A 22,153-nucleotide genomic window follows, 5' to 3' on the forward strand; every position below is an offset into this window, starting at 1 on the left:
TAAATTCACTGAAATACATAAAGTATACTTTGTATTAATGTTATACCCACTCAGTTTTAGACAACCTGTTCTTTGTTTCTCTTTCCAGTGTGCTCTATCAGCAGCAAAATCAGCCTATGGATGCTTTGCAGGCATATATTTGTGCTGTACAATTGGACCATGGGCATGCAGCAGCTTGGATGGACCTTGGCACTCTCTATGAATCCTGCAGTCAACCTCAGGATGCCATTAAGTGCTACTTAAATGCAACTAGATGCAAAAGTTGTACTAATACTTCTACACTTGCAGGAAGAATTAAGTTTCTACAGGTAAAAATTTTAAGTAGCATGTTTTATAAGACACATTTCAGTGTGATAACTGGTAGAAAGAGGGTGGCTGGAAAGTTTGTATATTTTTATTTCGATGTCAATAATTTGTTTTTATAATTTTTAATATTTTGTGATATTTTACTTTTTATTTTAGTTAAGATATGTAGAATTTAAAATGTTCTTTGCACATATGCTTTTTGATGCACCTTAATTTGCATGATTTTTCAGTTTTAACATTTTTAGAAAAGGACAATTTTTTATTTACTGTTGTTTGAAATTTCATGAGAGAATACCCAAGAGAATTCTAAAAAACAGAACTTAGCTTTGTTCTGATTCACACGAGTATATCCTAGCCGCCCTCTTTATACTTAGCATATATCTAAAAACTCACAATTAAAATCTGTTTTCTTTAAAAAAATAAGTACCTGTAACATTCAGGAAAAGTTAGTGGACTTACTTTAATAGGCCTGTGTTAAATTTGCTTTCTACATAATTTTTCCTAGGCTCAGTTGTGTAACCTTCCACAAAGTAGTCTACAGAATAAAACTAAATTACTTCCTAGTATTGAGGAGGCGTGGAGCCTACCAATCCCTGCAGAGCTTACTTCCAGGCAGGGTGCCATGAACACAGCACAGCAGGTGAGAAGTTGGGTTCTGTTCTGTAGGTACCCAGCTTTAAGGGTTCTTTCCAGTCTGTGGTGATCAAAGTTACATTACTAAGAGCAGGATTGGCATTTTGAAAAAAACAAAAAAACTCTTTCAAATTTAATTGGAAAGGGATTTAGATAAAAATAATGACTTCCTCTAGTATGGGAGGAATCTTGGCATAACATTTTAAAACCTTAAAGTTTCTCATGATTTTTTGAGGGATTTCTTAAGGGACTATCATACTGACTTATCAAATTGAAAAAAAACAAGAACTTTTTTTAGAAGGTACACAATTCTCCATTGGTGACTCATTTGACTTTGTTTTTCAATAATTGTATTATATGATATTCACATAGTTTTGGAAATAATGCAGCTAAAATGTTTTATAATTGGGAAGAATGAATTATGAATATGTAGAACCATATTTTTGTCTTACTTCTGTAATCCTTAGGCTTCTAAAACTCATCATCCAAAAACTGAACCTGTATTAGGCCTCAGTCAAACACCAATTTTACAGCAACCCTTGCCAGTACAAATGATTCCTTCTAGCCAAGTAGATGGCCTGTCCAGTCCTGCCAAGAAGAGAAGAACATCTAGTCCAATAAAGGTATATGTAAATTTTAGAGAAATCAAAAAATCAAGCTTTTGCCCTGGTCAGGTAACTCATTTGGTTAGAGCATTGTCCCTATATGTTAAGACTCCTGGTTTGACCTCTGGTCAGGGCAAATCAATGAATCAATCAATGAATGCTTAAATAAGTGGAATGCAAAGATGTTTCTCTCTCCCTCTCCATATCTGTCTTCCTTTTCTTCTCCCTCTCCCTGTTCATCCTCCTCTCTCTCTAAAATCAATGAATTTTTTTAAAAAATGAACTTTTTAAGTATTCTGAAGTGTTACTTCCCATATATATATATATTTTTTAAAATATATTTTATTGATTTTTTACAGAGAGGAAGGGAGAGGGATAGAGAGCCAGAAATATCGATGAGAGAGAAACATCAATCAGCTGCCTCCTGCACACCCCCTACTGGGGATGTGCCTGCAACCAAGGTACATGCCTTTGACTGGAATCGAACCTGGGACCTTTCAGTCCGCAGGCTGACGCTCTAGCCACTGAGCCAAACCGGTTTTGGCTACTTCCCTTATATTTTAAACTTGTATACAAAGTGAAAAGTTCTTCAGTTATTGGCAGTATGTTCTGACGTGAAGTTGTAGTATCATTTAAATGCAAGAGCTATACCTTTATATTCATCAAATCATTTTACTCATTTTCCTGTTTTTACAAACTTAATACTCCTTTTTCCACCACATTTTGCTAACATTGTAATAAATTAAATTTTGTAGATGAGGAAACACCATGTTAGTTCTTCCAGCCACTATTTAGTAGAGACTTTTTAACGTGGACGATTGTTAAGTTCATAGGTTTCTAATTTACCTATTCACTTAAAATTTTTTTTAAGTGATTTTAAAACATTAGTCCTGCCAAAACCGGTTTGGCTCAGTGGATAGAGCGTTGGCCTGCGGACTGAAAGGTCCCAGGTTCAATTCCGGTCAAGGGCATGTACCTTGGTTGCGGGCACATCCCCGGTAGGGGGTGTGCAGGAGGCAGCTGGTCGATGTTTCTCTCTCATCGATGTTTCTAGCTCTCTGTCCCTCTCCCTTCCTCTCTGTAAAAAAATCAATAAAATATATTTAAAAATAAAATAAAATAAAACATTAGTCCTATGTATAAAAATTCTCCAGTTCTTAGTCTCATGATTTCTCACTACTTATTACAGTTAAAGTTTGAATTCAACCATGTATTTTTCAGAATTAAAATTTTTTCAGAATAGTTCTGAGAACTCCACCAGTGGTCAGAGTGTTTCACACACTTCACTATAGCAACAGGTTAATGCATGGTATTTCAAATTACAGAAATTATCGGTATGAAATAGTCTATCAATAGTTTTTCCTCTATATTCAAGCAGTAGTAGAACCCTTTCAGCTATTTTTTGATACTAATATGGCCATTCCATTTTACGTGACAATAAACATAATGAACCCACATTTTTCAGGGCAAAAAAAAAACCAAAAACACTGCAGAGTTTATAATTTAGGTTTTTTTAATTCTTTTAATGAATTAAAAGAATTAATTAATTCTTTTAATGAATTAATCCACTCATGTGTTTGAAATGTAAAAATTAATAGAAGATGGGTATACGACTTAAAGGCTCCTTATAGTTCCTGCCTCTTGCCAGTTAATATCCCTTTTCTTCCAATAATCAATGTAAATAGCTTCTTTTATGTTTTTCTTTTTAGAGATAATATTGTATATGTACAAGAAAAAATGCTTGTGTTATAGATCCTTTCCTGTCTTTGTTGTACAGTAAATCTAGGTAGAATGTATATTAGTATGTATATTAGTATTCCTGACTTTGAAAGATCTATGTATCTTCCAGACCTTTTTTTGTCTATATGTTACTTCCTTGTTCTTTTATAGCTTCACTAGAGGCTCGGTGCAGGAAATTCAAGCATGGGTAGGGTCCCTAGGCCTGGCTGGCAATTAGGGCTGGCCGGGGCCTTCCTTCCGTGCCACCTCCTGGTGGTCAGCACATGTCACAGCGAACAATCAAACTCCCGGTTGGTCGAACTCTCGATGGGACAGTTTGCATTATTATATAGGACTAGAGGCCCAGTGCACAATATTCATGCACGGGGTTGTGTGGGAGGGTCTCCCTTAGCCCGGCCTGCACCCTCTCTAATCTGGAACCCCTCGGGGGATGTCTGACTGCCAGTTTAGGCTTGATCCCACAGGGCCTAAACCTGCAGTCAGACATCCCTCTTGCAATCCAGGACTGCTGGCTCCTAACTGCTTACCTGCCTGCCTGCCTGATTGCCCCTAACTGCTCCCCTGATGGCCTGATTTCCCCTAACCGCCTCTGCCTTGGCCCTGCACCTGGGACCTGGGCTTTCCTCTCTCTGGCCAGCTGCAGGCACCTGGGACCTGGGCCGGCTTTGCCCGGGCCGCAGGCACAGGTGTCCGGGACCGGAGTTGGGGCGGCTTTGCGTCTCTATTTGTAAGCCTGCCTGCTTCCCAATCAACTGCTAAATTAATTTCTTAAAGTGAGGGCCTCCTATTATAGCACTGTGCGCCTGCCAGGCCCTGGTCTCATGGAACTCTCCAGCCCGGCTGTAGCTGCAGGCTCCTGGGCCGGCTTTGTCAGGAAGGACATCCGGAAGATCTTTCAGAAGATGTCTGGTCAATTAGCATATTACCCTTTTATTAGTATAGATAATATTACTTTTTTCCTCCATGGAAACTGATGTTTATTTAACTAGACTCCTGCAAATAATGTTGCTTTTAAACTTTTCTATTATAATCCTATACTGTATAATAAAAGGCTAATATGCAAATCAACTGAATGGTGGAACGAGTGGTCACTATGATATGCACTGACTACCAGGGGGCAAACGCTCAATGCTGCTTTGGCAGGAGCCTCTCCCTCCTCCGTGGCAGTCAGACATCCCCCAAGGGCTCCCAGATTGCGAGAGGGTGCAGGCCGGGCTGAGTTGCCCCCGCCCTCCCCCTAGTGCACGAATTTTGTGCACCGGGCCTCTAGTACATTATATGGTTTTAAATAGCTTTATTAACATTGTAATTTCTTGCTCTAGCCACCTTGGCTTAGTGGATAGAGCATTGGCCCATGGAATAATGTATCTGGGTTCAATTCCGGTCAAGGACCATATACATATGCTAGTTTACAGGCTTGAAGTGTGTGCAGGAGGCAATCAATCAGTGTGTGTCTCCCTCTGTCTCTCTCCCTTCCTTCCACTCAAAGAATCAATGAAAATATTTCCTCGGGTGAGGATTAACAACAGTAACAAAAAGATTGTAATTTCTTCTACACAAAATATATTTAACTTAAAACACATAAATAACCTTCTTCAGATGAATTTATGGTTTTTACCATTTTCCTCAAGGGACTTAATCTTTGCATTAATTAGTTTTGATTAGAAATCACAATTTTGACCACATAAAGGTTCTTAGTCTTTTCAGTGTTAGGTTGCTTGAGAGTGTCTTATTTCTTAGATTTAACTTTGTATTCTTTTTCATTTTGTTAGCACTTGGAACAGCTACATGCAAATACAGATAATTTAAATCCAGCACAGAAGCTGATGCTGGAACAGTTGGAAAATCATTTTGTTTCAATGCAACAAGTATGTATACCATTTTTACTCCAGTATTTATCATCTTAATTGTTTTTCTGGACTAAAATGTTACTCAGAGTATTTTAATGCTCAACTTACTACATATATTCAATAGAATTTATATGTCTGAATTTAAATACTAATAAACAGATTTTTCTTTTAGACATAAATAAATTTAGAACAAAACACTGGTATTTTGCTCTCTATTTGCATAATATTTCAGGCACGTTCTATAGACTTATTTTTATCCTACATAATAAAGAGGTAATATGCTAATTGACCATCACGTCCTAATAAGATGGCGGTGCCCACAGCCACAAGATATTTTTGAACATGAGACAAACCGCTGGACTTCCTTATGGGTGCCCAGTCCCCTCAGCCCCACCAGCAGTGAATTTTCATGCAACCATTACCTTTTTAAAAAATCCGTACCCAAAAATATGATTATTTCTTTTAGATCATCTGTTCTCGGGGAGCAGGCCTAAGCCAGCAGGTGGGCATCCCGCAAGGGTCACAAGACTGTGAGAGGGCACAGGCTGGGCTGACGGTCCCCCTGTGTGCATGAATTTTCATGCACCAGGCCTCTAGTTATTTCATAATTAACAATTACCCAGACTGAGGTGGAGCTGTTTTAGAATGGAAATTTTAAGTCCACTGTAATGATGGAAAATAAGGTTTTATATTACTGATATAATTTTCAGCTGCCTTTTTTGTCCTTATACCATTAATAAATTTCTTTAAAGAATTAAAAAGATTTCCACTTTACCCATATGAACATTATATGTCATTTTCAAAATGTGTATTTTTTAATCTAGAGAGATTTAATGTTAAATTAAACTAGAGGCCGGTGCATGAAAATTCATGCACTGGAGGGTGGGTCCCTCAGCCTGGCCTGCTTCCTCTTACAGTGCAGGAGCTCTCAGGGACAGGTGACCCATCGATCAGAGGAAGGTGTCGCCCCCATCACACCTCTGCTTCTGCCACTGCCGGCAGCCCAAGCCTTGGCCGGTTCTGGTTACCTGAGCCTTGGGCGGCCCTGCTGCCATCCGAAGCTTACCTGTGCTTCAAGGCCAGACCTGGGCAGCTGGGGGGCTGAGGGGACTGGGGGACTTTGGAGAGAGGCGCCCGGCCTTGCCGAATGCCTGCTTCCCCGGCGGAGCTGAGGGAACTGAGTGCCGCCATCTTGTGGCTGTGGGTGCTGCCATCTTTGAGGGCGTGGCTGACAATTAGCATATTCCCTCCTTATTGGCTGTGGGCGCCACCATTTTTGAGGGTGGGGCAATAAATTAGCATATTCCCTCCTTATTGGCTGTGGGCGCCACCATTTTTGAGGGTGGGGCAATAAATTAGCATATTCCCTCCTATTGGCTGTGGGCACTGCCATCTTTATGATGTGTGAATGTCAATTAGCATATTGCCTCTTTATTGATAGGATTAGGTATGTATTGATAACATATTTTCAGTCACACAAAGCAGGTTTTGTTTTTTGTTTTTGAACATGAGACAAACTACTGGATTTCCTTATGGGCTAATAACTGAGTTATCAGTGCCTGCAAATTCTGTCTCCATCCAACAACCATATTCTCTGCTGAGAGTATGTAGTGTCTCTCAGCTTGAAGTTTACTCTGTTTGTTTTGAAAAACTTTTGTCCAATGGACCTTTTTCTGCAGGCTATGCTCCTTGCGGCACACCAAAAACACTAGGGAGTGCAGACACTATTTTGGTAGGCAATAATTATGTAACAGGAAGTGGAAGTAATGGAAATGTGCCTTACCTACAGCAAAACACACTCATTCTACCTCATAACTGCATAAACCTGAGCAGCAGCGCAGAAGAGCCATGGAGAAAACAGCTATATAACTCCACTCAGGTAAAAAAAAAAAAAAAAAAAGATTAGCTGCTTTGTTTGCTCTTACATAATCATTTTTCTTTGGCTTTTGTACATTTTAAGAAGAAATAAATATGTAAGGAATATTATCTTTAAAAACATTTTTAGTAATTCATAATTACGTGAGAATTTTAAATTTTACAGTATTAGTACTATATTGCAGCAATCATGGACCACCAGTGGTCAGCAGACCTCTGGTTGGTGACCGCTCCTATATTGTAAATTCAGTCTGTGCGCATTAGATTCAGTTATCTAATATACATTATGTTAGGATAGAATGGGATAAAGGAAAAGAAGAGAAAAATACCAATAACCTTACAGTTCCCCTAAATATTATTAATAATTAAGTCATGATGACCATGTATTTTTGTGTATTTTTTTAATCCCCACCCAAGAATATGTTTATTGATTTTAGAGAGAGGAAGGGGGTGAAAAAGAGAGAGAGAAATATCGATTGGTTCCCTCCTATACACACCTAGACCATAGATGGAACCTGCAACCTAAATATATTTTCTGACCAGGAATTAAACCCACAACCTTTGGGTGTATGGGACAATCCTATAACCATCTGAGGCACCAGGCTAGGCCCATGTTTTTTATATTTGCAATTACTATCTATAAAGACTCTCTGAATAAGACCAGTATTATGCCATGTATTAACCTTTCTTTTTAATCCTCATAAGAGGATATTTTTCTCCATTGATTTCTTTCTAAAGAGAGTGGAAGGAAGAAAGGAAGGGAAGGGAGAGTGAGAGAGACACATCGATTGATTGCCTCCTGCACATCGCTGCCCAGGACAGAGAAATCTGCAATCTCTGTGCCCTTGACCAGGAATCAACCCATAGTCCTTTGGACCAAGGGCCGCGACACAAACTAGGGAATGAAATTGTCCATGGCTAAGCATTTATTATTATGAGATAAAAAGACTAGTAAAATGTTACTTAACAATAAATTACCGTAAAATATAACCTGCAAACTGGACAGTCAATGGGTCTGTGCTGCCTAAATTATATTATACCAGAGGCCTGGTGCAGGAAATTTGTGCATGGGGGCCGGGGGGGGTGGGTGTCCCTCAGCCCAGCCTGCACCCTCTCCAATCTGGTACCCCTCGAGGGATGTCCGACTGCCCATTTAGGCCCGATCCCTCTCACATTCCAGGACTGCTGGCTCCCAACTACTCGCCTGACTGACTTCCTGATTGCCCCTAACCACTTCGGCCTGCCAGCCTGATTGATGTCTAACTGCTCCCGTGCCAGCCTGTTTGCCCCCAACTTCGCTTCTCTGCCAGCCTGGTCACCCCTAACTGCCCTCCCCTGCAGGGTTGATCGCCTCCAACTGCCCTCCCTTGCAGGCCTGGTCCCTCTCAACTGCCCTCCCTTGCAGGCCTGGTCTCTCCCAACTGCCCTCCCCTGCTGGCCATCTTGTGGTGGCCATCTTGTGTCCACATGGGGGCAGGATCTTTGACCACATGGGGGTAGTAGCCAGCTTGTGTGTTGGAGTGATGGTCAATCTGCATATTACTCTTTTATTAGATAGGATAGAGGCCTGGTGCATGGGTGGGTGCCAGCTGGTTTGCCCTGAAGGGTGTCCCGGATCAGGGTGGGGGTTCCCTTGGGGCGTGGGGTGGACTGGGCGAGGGGCCTGTGGTGGTTTGCAGGCCAGCCACCTCCCCCGGCCACCCAAGCGGAGGCCATGGTATCTGGAATTTATTTATCTTCTACAAATGAAACTTTGTAGCCTGGAGTGTAGCGAAGTCTCATGCTTGCTCCGTGGGGGCAGTCATTTCTGTTGAGATTTATGTATCTTCTATAATGGAAACTTTGTAGTCTGGAGCAGAGGCCTAGGCCAGCCAGGGCTGCAGAAGCTTGGCTTCCTCCATTGCCGGGGGCAACCCTAGCCTCTTCCAGCTCTGTGGCTGCCGCCATTTCTGTTGGAATTTATTTACCTTCTATAATTGAAACTTTGTAGCTTTGAGTGGAGGTCTAGGCCAGCAAAGGCAGGCAGAAAGCTTGGCTTCCTCCATTACCGGCGAAACCCAAGCCTTGCTCCTGCTCTCTGTGGCCATCTTGGTTGGGTTTGTTTGCATATTTGCTCCTGATTGGCTAGTGGGCATGGCTGGTGGGCGTGGCTTGTGGGTGTAGTGGAGGTACGGTCAATTTGCATATTACGCTTTTATTAGATAGGACTAGAGGCCCGATGCACGAAGATTTGTGCAAGAATGGGTCTTCCTTCCCCTGGCGGCCGGCAACGCCTTCGCTCTGGCGGGAGCCGCCTCTTCACCTTCCCATGCTGCCCAGAGGCCTGCGCGGCTGGAGTGTTGCTGAATGTCTGCGTCTTTGCCATGGCGACAATGCAATCATCCCATTCAGTGCCTGTGTATGCAAATTAACCCGCCATCTTTGTTGGGTTTATTTGCATACTCACTTCTGATTAGCTGGTGGCCATTGCGAAGGTACGATCAATTTGCATCTTTTTCTTTTATTAGTGTAGATAAATTATACTAGGGGCCCAGTGCACGAATTTGTGCACCTTGAAAGGAACTGTGGGCTGCAAGGCTGCATTGGGCACAGGGGCGGGTCTCAGCCTATCCTCCATGCCCCTGCCCAGCCCCTCCTGCTATGGCCCCCAGTCCCTTGTCTGCTGGCAGTCCTACTCCCGTTGCTGCTGTTTCCACATGCTGACAGTGCCAGCCCTGCTCACACCTGCTGATGGTGTGGAGCCATTGGAGCTGGTTCCAGAAGCAAGTGCTGTCAGCAGGTGCGAGAGGCGGCTACTACCCCAGTCGCCCCTCAGGAGCAGGGGGAGGTGGAGAAGCCCTTAGGGACGATCAGGGCCAGCAGCCGCTGCTTGCACCTGCTGATGGCACCAAGAGATTGGGACCTGTGCCAGGCACTGGCAGCGGGTGCAAGCGGGGCTGGTACTGGCAATGGGTGTGAGCAGCAGCTCTAGCACCAGCAGTGGATACAAGTGCCGGGTGGGACCGCAGCGCACGGGAGCAAAGAATTTTCAGTAACCACCAGAGGCTTGCCCCGATGATAGCAGCTGGTGCCCAGCCTTGGTGTGGTGCCCCGCCTTGGTGTGGTGCTCCTACTCACCTGTTCCACCATTCTGCTGCAGCCAACACCCACCATGTTCCGCACACACCCCCTGGTGGTCAGCACAGGTCATAGCAACCAGTTGTTCCACTGTTTGGTATATTTGCATAGTAGCCTTTTATTAAGTAGGATATAAATATATACAAGGGTAGGGTCTCTAGCAGCTGCTGGATGTGGGCCAGGGCTTCCTTTCTCCAGCTGCCCGCTGCCACCGGGGACTTCCTTCATTCTGCGCCACCCCTTGTTGGTCAGCGCAATGTCATAGCGAGCAATAGAACTCCTGGTCGGTCAAACTCCCGAGGGGACATTTTGCATATTAGGTTTTTACATATATACATATAAAACCTGCACTAATGTGGGAAAGTGGCTTAGGAAAAATGAAGATGTTAAAGTCTTAGAAAATTGAGAGAATTAGAAACAGGAAAAGGCAGGTAAAATGTGGTTAGAGTGTAATTTATGAATAGAGGGCGAAATGTGAACCTAAAGAATGGCCATAATTTATCTTGAGGGTAAATTAGAAACATTAAAGGTTTTGATGTAGAGGTTCTTAAATAATGTTTTTTGAAAGATTTATTGATCACTACATTATATTTTACAGCATTTTAGGTTTATAGAAAACTTAGCAGACATTACAAAAAATTCCCAAAACTTCCTTCCATTAGCCATGTTTTTTCCCCACCTTGAACACCTTATAATAGTGTAGTAATGATACCAGGGACACAAGTAAGGCAAACAGAGTCCTCAACCCAATACCGGGATTCAGGTTCTTGTCATCATCCAAGAAAGGTTTTGAGAGTGTGAGAGAAAGATTTAACAAATCCTAGTAAATTTATTAAAGCAATAGTATGCTCTCAAGAAGTGAGAGTGGAGACTTTGGATAATGAGACCCAGATGGGGTCTGGGCCAGAGTTTTTTATTAAATGGTAACAGGAGAATAGGATGTTCCTTGTCTTTTGATGTTGGTGGGATGACTACCTATTCAGCTTGTCCTCCGTAATTGTCATAAAGATTTGAGAGCAAGTATGGATCCAAAATCCTGTCTAATAAAAGGGTAATATGCAAATTAACCACTCCATCACAAAAGAAGGTGGTACTCATAGCCACAAGATGGCTGCACCCAGTCCTCTCAGCCCTGTCAGAGTCCCCCAGTCCCGAGGGGTGGGGAGGCGACTGCTGTGAGCTGGCTGAGTGAGCGTCCTGTCGGAATGCTTGCTTTGTTACCGCAGCAACAAGGCTAGCGTTCTGTGCCTGGCTGCGGATGGGCCTCTGAGCCGTGGAAAGTCTCTGGGCAGTGGGCGCAGAGCGGCCAGGCCCCGGAGAGAGCTACTGTCGCATGAATTCATGCGCAGGGCTACTACTTGTAATTTGAATGTACAGTGCCCTGGTGCACAGATTCGTGCACATTGGAAGGAAATTAATTAGAAGGTCAGTGATGGGGCAGGACTGGGCTAGATGGGTCAGACATACCCTGGAGCCAACCTCTTGCAGTCCCTCCCCAGCTGGCTGCACCTGGGATGGCGCTGCAGCTTGAAGGGCATCTGTGGAGTGAGCAGGGTCCCTCCAGCAGGTGGGGGTCCCTTGGCCTAGCCTGTGGGGATCCATCCGAAACTGGCAGTCTGACATCCCCCGAGGGTTCCCAGTTTGCAAGAGGGTGGTTCTCAGGTGACTTAACCCGGAATGAGGCTCCCTCTTCTCTGCTAACCGAACAACCTGTGTTGAGCTGAGGGCCTGACCCCTGGTGGTCATTTGGCATCATAGCTACTGGTCAGATGTTTGCTTAGCCTTATATATATATAGACTAGAGGCCCGTTGCACGATATTCGTGCAAGAATAGGCCTTCCTTCCCCTGGCTTCACTCCCAGACACCCGGGAGCCAGAAAGTCCCTGCTCCCTGGCTGCCCGGGAGCTGGCACCTCCTTGCTCCCGGGCCGCCTGGAGCCAGCAAGTCCTCGCTTCTATCTGGAGCACCACTCCAGTAGCTCCCTCCGCCGCTCCCACTTCCCCTCATAGCAGGCTTCACTCCGCTCCGCACCTGCATATGCAAATTAACCTCCATCTTTGTTGGGTAAATTTGCATACTCTGATTGGCTGTGGGCGTAGTGGAGTGATGGTTAACTTGCATGTTTCTCTTTTATTAGATAAGATTAGTCGTCCAGTGCACGAAATCATGCACGGCATGGGAGGTGTCTCTCAGCCTGGCCTGCACCCTCTCGCAATCTGGGATGCCTTGGGGGATGTCCAACTACTGATTTAGGCCCAATCCTGCAGTCGGACATTCCTCTCACAATCCGGGACCGCTGGCTCCTACCCGCTCAGCTGCCTGCCTGCCTGATTGCCCCTAGCCACTTACCTTCCTCTCTGATCGCCCCTAACTGCTCACCTGCCTGTGCCCCTAACTGCTCGCCTGTCTGCCTGATTGCCCTAAGTGCCTCTACCTCGGCCCCCGCACCTCGGACCCAGGTTTGCCTTCTCTGGCTGCCTGCAGGCAGCCAGGATCCCGGCTTCCCTCCCTCTGGCTTGCTGCAGGTGGCTGCAGGCACCCGGGACCTGGGCCGGCTTCGCCTGGGCTGGCTGCAGACTCAGAATGATATCAGGTCTATCTGGTTTAATTAGCATATTACCCTTTTATTAGTATAGATTATATAGATATTATAATGTCCCCATTGGTCACTTTTTAGGTGTATATGGTCACCAAATCTGGTTGAGATGGGTTTTGTTTGTCTTAATTATAGGAAATTGGGGAAGGCAAAGAGGGAAGAGGTGGTCAGAAAAGGTCACATCTGTGATTGTCCAGCAAGATAGAAAAGGGGAGAGGTAGAAGTTCAGGTTATTGTTCCCTATTCTAATTTTCCTGCCTCAATATATTAAATACTATATTATCATTAACTAAATCCCATAAGTCACATTATAATTGATTCTTTGTGTGGAACATGTGAGTTTTGACAAGCATGTAATGACCAGCACCCATATTCACAGAGCAATACAAAATACAATTCACTACCCTAAACATACCTTGTGCTTCACCTATTTATTCCTCTTTGCCTTTTCCAGAATGTCATATGGTTGACTCATGTAGAATTTATCCTTTTTAGAATAGTTTTCTTCACTTAGTAATGTGCATTTCAAGTTCCTCCATGTCTCTTCTTGACATCATATCTGTTTTTCTTTCAAATATACATTGATTTCAGGGAGAAAGGGAGATAGAAACATCAGTGATGAGAGAATCACTGATCGGCTACCTCTTGCATGCCCCACACTGGATTATTTCTTTATTGTTTTTTTAGAAGTTACAACTGAAATGTAATTGCCATACACAAGGTATCTAGATTTTCCCATGTTAACTTCTGAGCATTTCATACTTTTTCATTCACTTTACTTGATTTTTGTGAAGGATGTAAGATCTCTGTGAAGTTTCATAGTTTTAATGTGCTGTTTTTACTTCCTTGTTTGTTGAAAAGACTACTTCTGTTCCATTTTATTACAATAGAGGCCGGTGCACGAAATTTGTGTACCCGAGGGAGGTTGTCCCTCAGCCAAGCCTGCACCCTCTCCAATCTGGGACTCCTGTAGGATTGGGCCTAAACTGTCAGTTGGACATCCCTCTCACACTCACCTGCCTGCTTGCCTGATTGCCCCTAACTGCTTCTGCTTGCCTCCCTGATCACTCCCCTGCTGGCCTGATTGACGCTTAAATGCTTCCCTGCCGACCCGATTGCCCCAACTGCCCTCCCCTGCTGGCTTGATCGCCACCAACTGCCCTCCCCTACAGGCCTGATCTCGCCCCCAACTGCCCTCCACTGCCAACCTGATTGCCCCCAACTACCGTCCCCTACCAGCTTGATAGCCTCCACTGCACTCCCTGCCAACTTGATCGCCCCCAACTGCTCTCTCCTGCTGGCCTGATTTCCCACTCTGCCCTCCTATGCCAGCCATCTTGTGACAACATCGCACGAAGCCACCTAGGCTTTTATTATATAGGATTGCTCCGTTATCACAGATCAGTTGACTCTACATGTGGGTGTATTTCTAGGCTTGTATTTTTCCCCATTAATGAAGTTGTCAATTGTTTTTGCCAGTACCATGTTGCTTTGGTTAATATAGCTTTTTTCTAAGTCTTGAAATCAAGTTGTGTCAGCCCTCTAACTTTGTTATTCTCCCTTTAAATTTTGGTGGCTCTTTTACCTAACATAAACTTGAGAAGTACTTTGCCAATACCCATAAAAAATAATACTCAGCTTTTTATTTGCATTCATTGAGTCTGTATAATAAGTTTATAAGAACTGATATCAATATTGAGTCTCCCTACCAGTGAACATTGAATGTATCTCCAATTGTTGAGTACTTTATTTCCTTCATTATAAGGTTTTCTTTGCAAAGCTCTGCATATATTTTGTTAGATTTCTCCTTAAATATTTCATTACGGAGGGAGTGCTATTTGGTATTGTGATTTTAAAATTAGAATGAGACTTTGATTTTTGCTTATTATCTATGCTACCTTGATATATTGCTTATTAAGTGCAGGATGTTTTTATTTTTTATGTTGGCAATGATTCACCTTCCAACAAAGAAAGCTTTATTTTTATTTTTTTTTGTCTTTCCAATTTTTTTATTAAGGTATTATATGTGTACATATCTTACCATTGCCCCCCCCCACCCCACTCCCATATATGCCCTCACCCCCCAGAGTTTTGCGTCCATTGGTTATGTTTATATACATGCATGCAAGTCCTTTGATTGATCACTTATCTCCCCCACCTCTCCCTAACCTTCCCCCTGTAATTTGACAGTCTGTTTGATGCTTTACTGTCTCTGTATCTATCTTTTTGTTCAATTTTATAATGTTCTTTATTATCCATAAATGAGTGAGATTATGTGGTATTTTTCTTTCATTGACTGACTTATTTCACTTAACATAATGTTCTCCAATTCCATCCAGGTTGCTGCAAATGATGAGAATTCCTTCTTTTTTATGGCAGCATAGTATTCCATTGTGTAGATGTACCACAGTTTTCTGATCCAGTCATCTGCTGACGGGCACCTAGGCTGTTTCCAAATCTTAGCTATGGTGAATTGTGCTGCTATGAACATAGGGGTGCATATATCCTTTCTGATTGGTGTTTCTAGTTTCTTCGGATATATTCCCAGGAGTGGGATTACTGGGTCAAATGGGAGTTCCATTTTCAGTTTTTTGAGGAAACTCCATACTGTTCTCCACAGTGGCTGCACCAGTCTGCATTCCCACCAGCAGTGCACGAGGGTTCCTTTTTCTCCGCATCCTTGCCAACACTTGTCGTTTGTTGATTTGTTGATGATAGCCATTCTGACAGGTGTGAGATGGTACCGCATTGTTGTTTTGATTTGCATCTCTCGGATAATTAGTGACGTTGAGCATGTTTTCATGTGTCTCTTGGCCTTCCTTCTGTCTTCTTTTGAAAAGATTCTATTTAGGTCTGTGGCCCATTTTTTTATTGGATCATTTATCTTCCTTTTATTAAGTTGCACAAGCTGCCTGTAGATGTTGGAGATTAAACCTTTATCAGTGATGCCATTTGCAAATATGTTCTCCCATGTAGTGGGCCTTCTTGTTGTTTTGTTGATGGTTTCTTTTGCTGTGAAAAAGCTTTTTATTTTTATGTAGTCCCATTTGTTAATTTTCTCTTTAGCTTCCATTGCCCTAGGAGCAGTGTCAGTGAAGAATTTCATTTGGCATATGTCTGAGATTTTGCTGCCTGTGGATTCCTCTAGTATTTTTATGGTTTCCCGTCTTATGTTTAAGTCCTGTATCCATTTTGAGTTTATTTTTGTGTATGGCGTAAGTTGGTGATCTAGTTTCATTTTTTTGCATGTATCTGTCCAATTTTCCCAACACCATTTATTGAAGAGACTGTCTTTATTCCATTGTATGTTCATGCCTCCTTTGTCAAATATTAATTGAGCATAGTGGTTTGGGTCAATATCTGGATTCTCTATTCTGTTCCATTGATCTATATGTCTGTTCTTGTGCCAGTACCAGGCTGTTTTGAGAACAGTGGCTTTGTAATACAGCTTGAAATCTGGTATTGAGATCCCTCCTACTTTATTCTTTTTTCTCAGGATTGCTGTGGCTATTCGGGGTCTTTTTTTATTCCAGATGAATTTTTGGAGAGTTCTTTCAAGGACTGTGAAATATGCCATTGGTATTTTAATGGGGAGTGCATTGAATCTATAGATTGCTTTGGGTAGTATGGACATTTTAATGATGTTGATTCTACCAATCCATGAACATGGTATGTTCCTCCATCTGTTTACGTCTTCCTCTATCTCTTTTTTCAGTGTCCTGTAGTTTTCCGTGTATAGGTCTTTTACCTCCTTAGTTAAGTTTATTCCTAGGTATCTTAATTTTTTTGGCGCGATGGTAAATGGGATTGCCTTTTTAGTCTCTCTGTCTGTAAGTTCACTATTGGTGTATAGAAAGGCCATAGATTTCTTGGCGTTAATTTTGTATCCTGCTACATTGCCGAATTCCTTTATTAAGTCTATTAGTTTTTTGACGGAGTCTTTTGGATTTTTTATGTACAATATCATGTCGTTTGCAAATAAAGACAGCTTTACTTGTTCTTTTCCAATTTGGATGCCTTTTATTTCTTCTTCTTGTCTAATTGCAATGGCTAATACTTCCAGTACTATGTCAAACAGGAGTGGTGAGAGTGGGCATCCCTGTCTTGTTCCTGTTCTTAGTGGAAATGTTTTTAGTTTTTGTCCATTGAGTATGATGTTTGCTGTGGGTTTATCATATATAGCTTGTATTATATTGAGGTATGAGCCTTTTATTCTCATCTTGTTGAGAGTTTTTATCAAGAAAGGGTTTTGGATTTTGTCAAATGCTTTTTCTGCATCAATTGATATGACTATGTGATTTTTATCTTTCAATTTGTTTATGTGATGTATCACGTTTATTGATTTGCGGATATTGTACCATCCTTGCATTCCTGGGATAAATCCTACTTGGTCATGGTGAATGATCTTTCTGATGTACTGCTGGAGCCGATTTGCTAGAATTTTGTTGAGGATTTTGGCATCTATGTTCATGAGGGATATTGGTCTGTAATTCTCTTTCATTGTGTTGTCTTTATCTGGTTTTGGTATTAGGGTGATGCTGGCTTCATAGAAGGAGCTTGGAAGTGTTCCTTCCACTTGAATTTTTTGGAATAGTCTGAGGAGGATAGGTTTTAGTTCTTCCTTGAATGTTTGGTAAAACTCTCCTGTGAAGCCATCAGGCCCCGGGCTTTTGTTTGCCGGAAGCTTTTTGATGACTGCTTCAATTTCGTCCATAGTTATTGGCCTATTGAGCTGTTTAGATTCTTCTTAATTGATTTTTGGAAGGTTATATTTTTCTAGGAATATGTCCATTTCCTCCAGGTTGTCCAGTTTGTTGGAATAGAGTTGTTCGTAGTATTTTGTAACAATTCTTTGTATCTCAGCAGGATCTGTTGTTATTTCACCTCTTTCATTTCTGATTTTGTTTATTTGGGTCCTCTCTCTTTGCTTCTTGGTGAGCCTGGCTAGAGGTCCATCAATCTTGTTTATCCTTTCAAAGAACCAGCTCTTGGTTTTCTTGAAGCTCAAGCTTCCGTTTGCATGGACCTGGGCCGTGTGCTGTGGGGACTTCGCTCCACCCGAGTTTCACTGAAGTGCTCTGACACTAGGACGTGTGGCTGCCTTTGGTTGGTGGGAACCAGACTTGCCCACGGTCAGTGTCCCCAGTGTTCCGTGTGGTCTCGTGTGCACACTTGGAATCAGGGGCCCTGTCTGCACCACACTGTTGGTATGCGCCGAAAATGAGATCCTTAGGATGTGCCAGGAGTCAGAGTTTCCCTGTGTCTGCACCAAGACTCGAGTGTCAATTTCTCTGTTGCCTTGTGTGGTTTCTCGTTGAGAATCAGGGTCCCTGTGTGTGCATGCACCAACAATTGGGGTCGCTGGCTCTTAGTGTGAATGCACTGTGAGTCAGGGATCCCAGGCAGCTGTGTCCGGCGTGCCAAATTCCCTGAAGTGGAGCTGCGTCCTGTGTGTGCTCTCTCTACTGAGCCAAACCGGCTAGAGCGCACATTCTTAAAATCCTGAAGGTGAGGTGGCTCCGTGGTGCACTCTCCCAGAGTCCCGGAAGGGGGGCGGGGTCCGTCCTGCGCGCCAACTTCCCCAAAGGGAAGCCCTTCTGTGCACGCTCTAAGATTCCCAGAAGGGGGAGCTGTGACCCGCAAGCCAAATTCCCCGAAGGGGAGCCCTCTGTGCGCACTGACAGATTTCCCCAACGGGGAGCTGCTTCTGTCCCACGCGCGCCAAATTCCCTAGGGGGGAGCACGTCCCTGCGCAAAGCTCGGCAGCTTGGGCGAGGGGCGGGTCTATCAGTTACTATGGCGCTCTCCGCGCACCTGTGAGCGCTGAGCAGCTTGGGGGAGGGCCGGGTCTATCAGTTACTATGGCGCTCTCCGCGCGCCTGCTGGGAGTGGTGTAGGCTCTTTGACTCACGGAATTCTGCTGAGAAGTCTGGATTCTTGTTGTTTGTTGGTCTGAAGCTGTGAAAGCAGTTCTCTGTGCCCAGTGGCTGCAGGGTCCTGGTTTGTGTCAGAAGCCAGGATCCGCGTCTCAGGCAGCTCTGTTTCCCAAGATGGCGTGGTCTCCGCGTCCGCACCAGCGGCTGAGAAGTGTCCGCTTTGTGCGCGGGGCTGCGCCGTCTAGGACTGCCCAGTTAGGGAGCCCCTTGGAAGACGTGCAGAATCTAACTGACCCTAGCTCATACACACACACACACCACACACGTCCACACTCTCCTCTATGGGTTCCTCACTCACACTCTCTCCCTACCTTCCTGCCGGTCGCCATCTTTTTTCAAAAGCTTTATTTTTATTTCTATTTTTTATGTCTCCTTTTTTTTTTTTATTGCACTAACTAGACTTTGAAGAAACTGTTGAAAAAGCATGTGAAAAACTTTCCTTGTCCTGCTCTTATTAGGCAATGCTTTGAGTTTATCACTCTGACATATGTTATCTATAGTTTTTTGGTAAATATTTTTATCTTATGTAGGAGGTCCCCTGTATTTCTAGCTCACTGAGAGTAATTTTATCATGCATGGATGTTTGGATTTGTCATGCTTTGTCTGCATCTGTTGGTATGATCAAACTAGTGACCTGGTGCACGAATTCATGCACATTGAAAGGAAATTGATTAGAAAAAATTTTTAGTATCGTTATTTGCCCTTTCTCTATAATACAAGTGTCAACCAAATTCACGTTTGACAATGACAGATTGAAACACACTTGTGTGATTGGTGCCAGTGAGAGCTTTATATGTAACGTGCATGCGCGAGTCAACTTAGCTTTTTATATATATAGAATAAACTTGCTTAATTAGACCTGCTTTCTGATTTAGCTAAACTTTTTCCAGCCCAGTGAAGCATCCGAACATCTCTGTCTGGTAATTGTCAGCAACACAATAAATATCAACACAAAGCAGATTATTATTGTAGATCACATAGGGAGAGCAAAGGGTAAAATATTTAACTGCAGCAGTGTTTGAATATATTCTGCACAGTGTGTAAGCCTGAAGTCATTTTCAAGGTCCACCATTTCTTCTTTTTAGTCCGGTCAAGTTTCTGAGCTTTCTAAATCTTCATTCTCTTGCTAATGAAAACAAAATAGGATTCCACTGAGTCTCCTATCTACCTACTCCAGGACTTCTGTGAGGATCAAATGAGATGAAGCATGGGAAAAAGCTTCACAGACATTAGATTCAAGTGTAAAATGTTTGCACCTGGCTGTAAAGCAAGTCATGTTCCTGGGCTGCAAGGAGGCTAGTTGCCACTATAGGGAGAGGAAGCTGGGCATGGCTACATGATGTCATTACCTGGATGGACACTTAGCATATTAGCCATATATATATATATATATATATATATATATAGACTAGAGGCCTGGTACATGAAATTCATACATTGCGGGTGGGAGGAGGGGTCCCTCATCCCAGCCTGTTTCCCGGCTCTCAGTCCAGGAGCCCTCGGGGGATGTCTGATGCGAGGAGAGGACTAAACCGACAGTTGGACCTCAGTGCTGCCATGGAGGCAGGAGAGGCACTTGCCAGCCATGGGCCTGGCTCAGGGCTTCTGGCTGAGTGATATTCCTTCTATGGGAGCGCACCAACCACCAGGGGGCAGCTACTGCATTGAGCGTCTGTCCTATGGTGGTCAGTGTGTGTCATATTGACCAGTTATTCTGCAGTTAATGAAAGAGTAATATGCAAATTAACCATCACCCCGCTACACCCACAAGCCATGCCCATCAGCCAATCAGGAGTGAGTATGCAAATTAACCCAATCAAGATGGCTGTGGCCACGAAGAGAGCAGGAGGGAGGCTTGGGTTTCCCCGGCGATGGAGGAAGCCAAGCTTTCTGCACACCCTGGCCAGCCCAGGCCTCCGCTTAAGGCTACAAAGTCTCAATTATCCTCTGTAATAAAATGGTAATATGCAAATTAACCATAACTCTGCTACATAAGCCACGCCCACCAGCCAAGCCACACCCAACAGCCAATCAGGGCGAGTATGCAAATTAACCCAAACCAAGATGGCTACAGCCACAGAGAGCAAGGTTTCCCAGGTAACAGAGCAAGCCAAGCTTTCCATAGCCGTTGCAGGCCTAAGCCTCCACTCAAGCTACAAAGTTTCAATTATAGAAGGTAAACAAACAAATTCAAACTAATGGCGGCAGAATGGAGCTTGAGAGAGCAGGCCAGGGTTGCCGGTGGCAACAGGGGAAGCAAAGCTTTCCGCACACCCTGGCCGGGCTCACACGCTTAAGGCTACAAAGTTTCAATTGTAGAAGGTGAATTAACTGCCACAGAAATGGCTACCGCCCAGGAGGGAGCAGCAGGCTTGGCTCTGCTCCAGGCTACAAAGTTTCAATTGTAGAAGGAAAATAAATCCCAGATACCAGGGCCTCTGCTTGGCTTGCCAGGGGGCGTGGCCTGCCTGCAAACCACCACAGGCCCCTCACTCAGGCCGCCCCATGCCCCAAGGGAACCCCACCCTGATCTGGGACACCCTTCAGGGCAAACCAGCTGGCCCCCACCCATGCACCAGGCCTCTATCTTATCTAATAAAAGAGTAATATACAGATTGATCATCACTGCAACACACAATATAGCTGCCCCCATGTGGTCAAAGATCCTGCCCCCATGTGGACACAAGATGGCCACTACAAGATGGCCAGCAGGGGAGGGCAGTTGGGAGGCACCCGGCCTGCAAGGGAGGGCAGTTGGGAGGGACCAGGCCTGCAAGGGAGGGCAGTTGGGGGCGATCAAGCCTGCAGGGGAGGGCAGTTAGGGGTGACTAGAACGACAGAGGAGGGAAGTTGGGGGCAAACAGGCTGGCAGGGGAGCAGTTAGACATCAATCAGGCTGGCAGGAGGTGGTTAGGGGGTGATCAGGCTGGCAGGCAGAAGCGGTTAGGGGCAATCAGGAAGGCAGACAGGCGAGCAGTTGGGAGCCAGCAGTCCTGGATTGTGAGAGGGATGTCCGACTGCCGGTTTAGACCCGATGACATCGGGTCTAAACCGGCAGTCGGACATCCCTCTAGGGGTCCTCGATTGTAGAGGGTGCAGGCTGGGCTGAGGGACACTCCTCACCCCCTGTGCACAAATTTCGTGCACTGGGCCTCTAGTATAGGATATTAGAATACAGGATGTGTATTTTTTTTTTTTGCAAATAAAATATAGAGAAATGATTCTATGTGTGGATAAAGTTGAACATAAATCATCTTGTTGCTAAGAAGATATCAAAATTGTGAAAATTTAGTGTGGTAAACATATTTCATCCATATGATTCACTGGTACAGACTAAAGAAAATTCACTGGGAATAGAAGGGATAGAGAGGGTTGGATGGGAAAATTCTTCATTAACAATAGGTACTTGTTCTTTATCTCATGTTCCTTGAAAAAAAATGTGAATATGGCTTCCACTTTCTCCTTCTTAAGAAATTTAAGCTAAAATGTAGAAG

The 22,153-nt window shown here is 43.9% G+C and overlaps 1 protein-coding gene across 6 annotated transcripts in view; it reads left to right on the forward strand.

Annotated features, from left to right (window-relative positions):
* The window catches only part of LOC307096475 (lysine-specific demethylase 6A-like), a 269,094-nt gene that overhangs the window by 162,117 nt on the left and 84,824 nt on the right, over window positions 1–22,153 (forward strand). For 3 of the 6 annotated variants that reach the window (XM_079766141.1, XM_079766142.1, XM_079766146.1), the window contains exons 12-16: window positions 89–308; window positions 812–946; window positions 1,407–1,562; window positions 5,057–5,152; window positions 6,924–7,013. In XM_079766141.1, the coding sequence (XP_079622267.1) occupies window positions 89–308; window positions 812–946; window positions 1,407–1,562; window positions 5,057–5,152; window positions 6,924–7,013 (697 nt within the window). The remainder of the gene's footprint in view (window positions 1–88; window positions 309–811; window positions 947–1,406; window positions 1,563–5,056; window positions 5,153–6,923; window positions 7,014–22,153) is intronic. The other 3 variants (XM_079766143.1, XM_079766144.1, XM_079766145.1) reach the window with 3 other exon arrangements.

This window comes from Cnephaeus nilssonii (genome assembly GCF_951640355.1).
Source record: "Cnephaeus nilssonii genome assembly, chromosome: Y".
Taxonomy (NCBI): Eukaryota; Metazoa; Chordata; class Mammalia; order Chiroptera; family Vespertilionidae; genus Cnephaeus; species Cnephaeus nilssonii.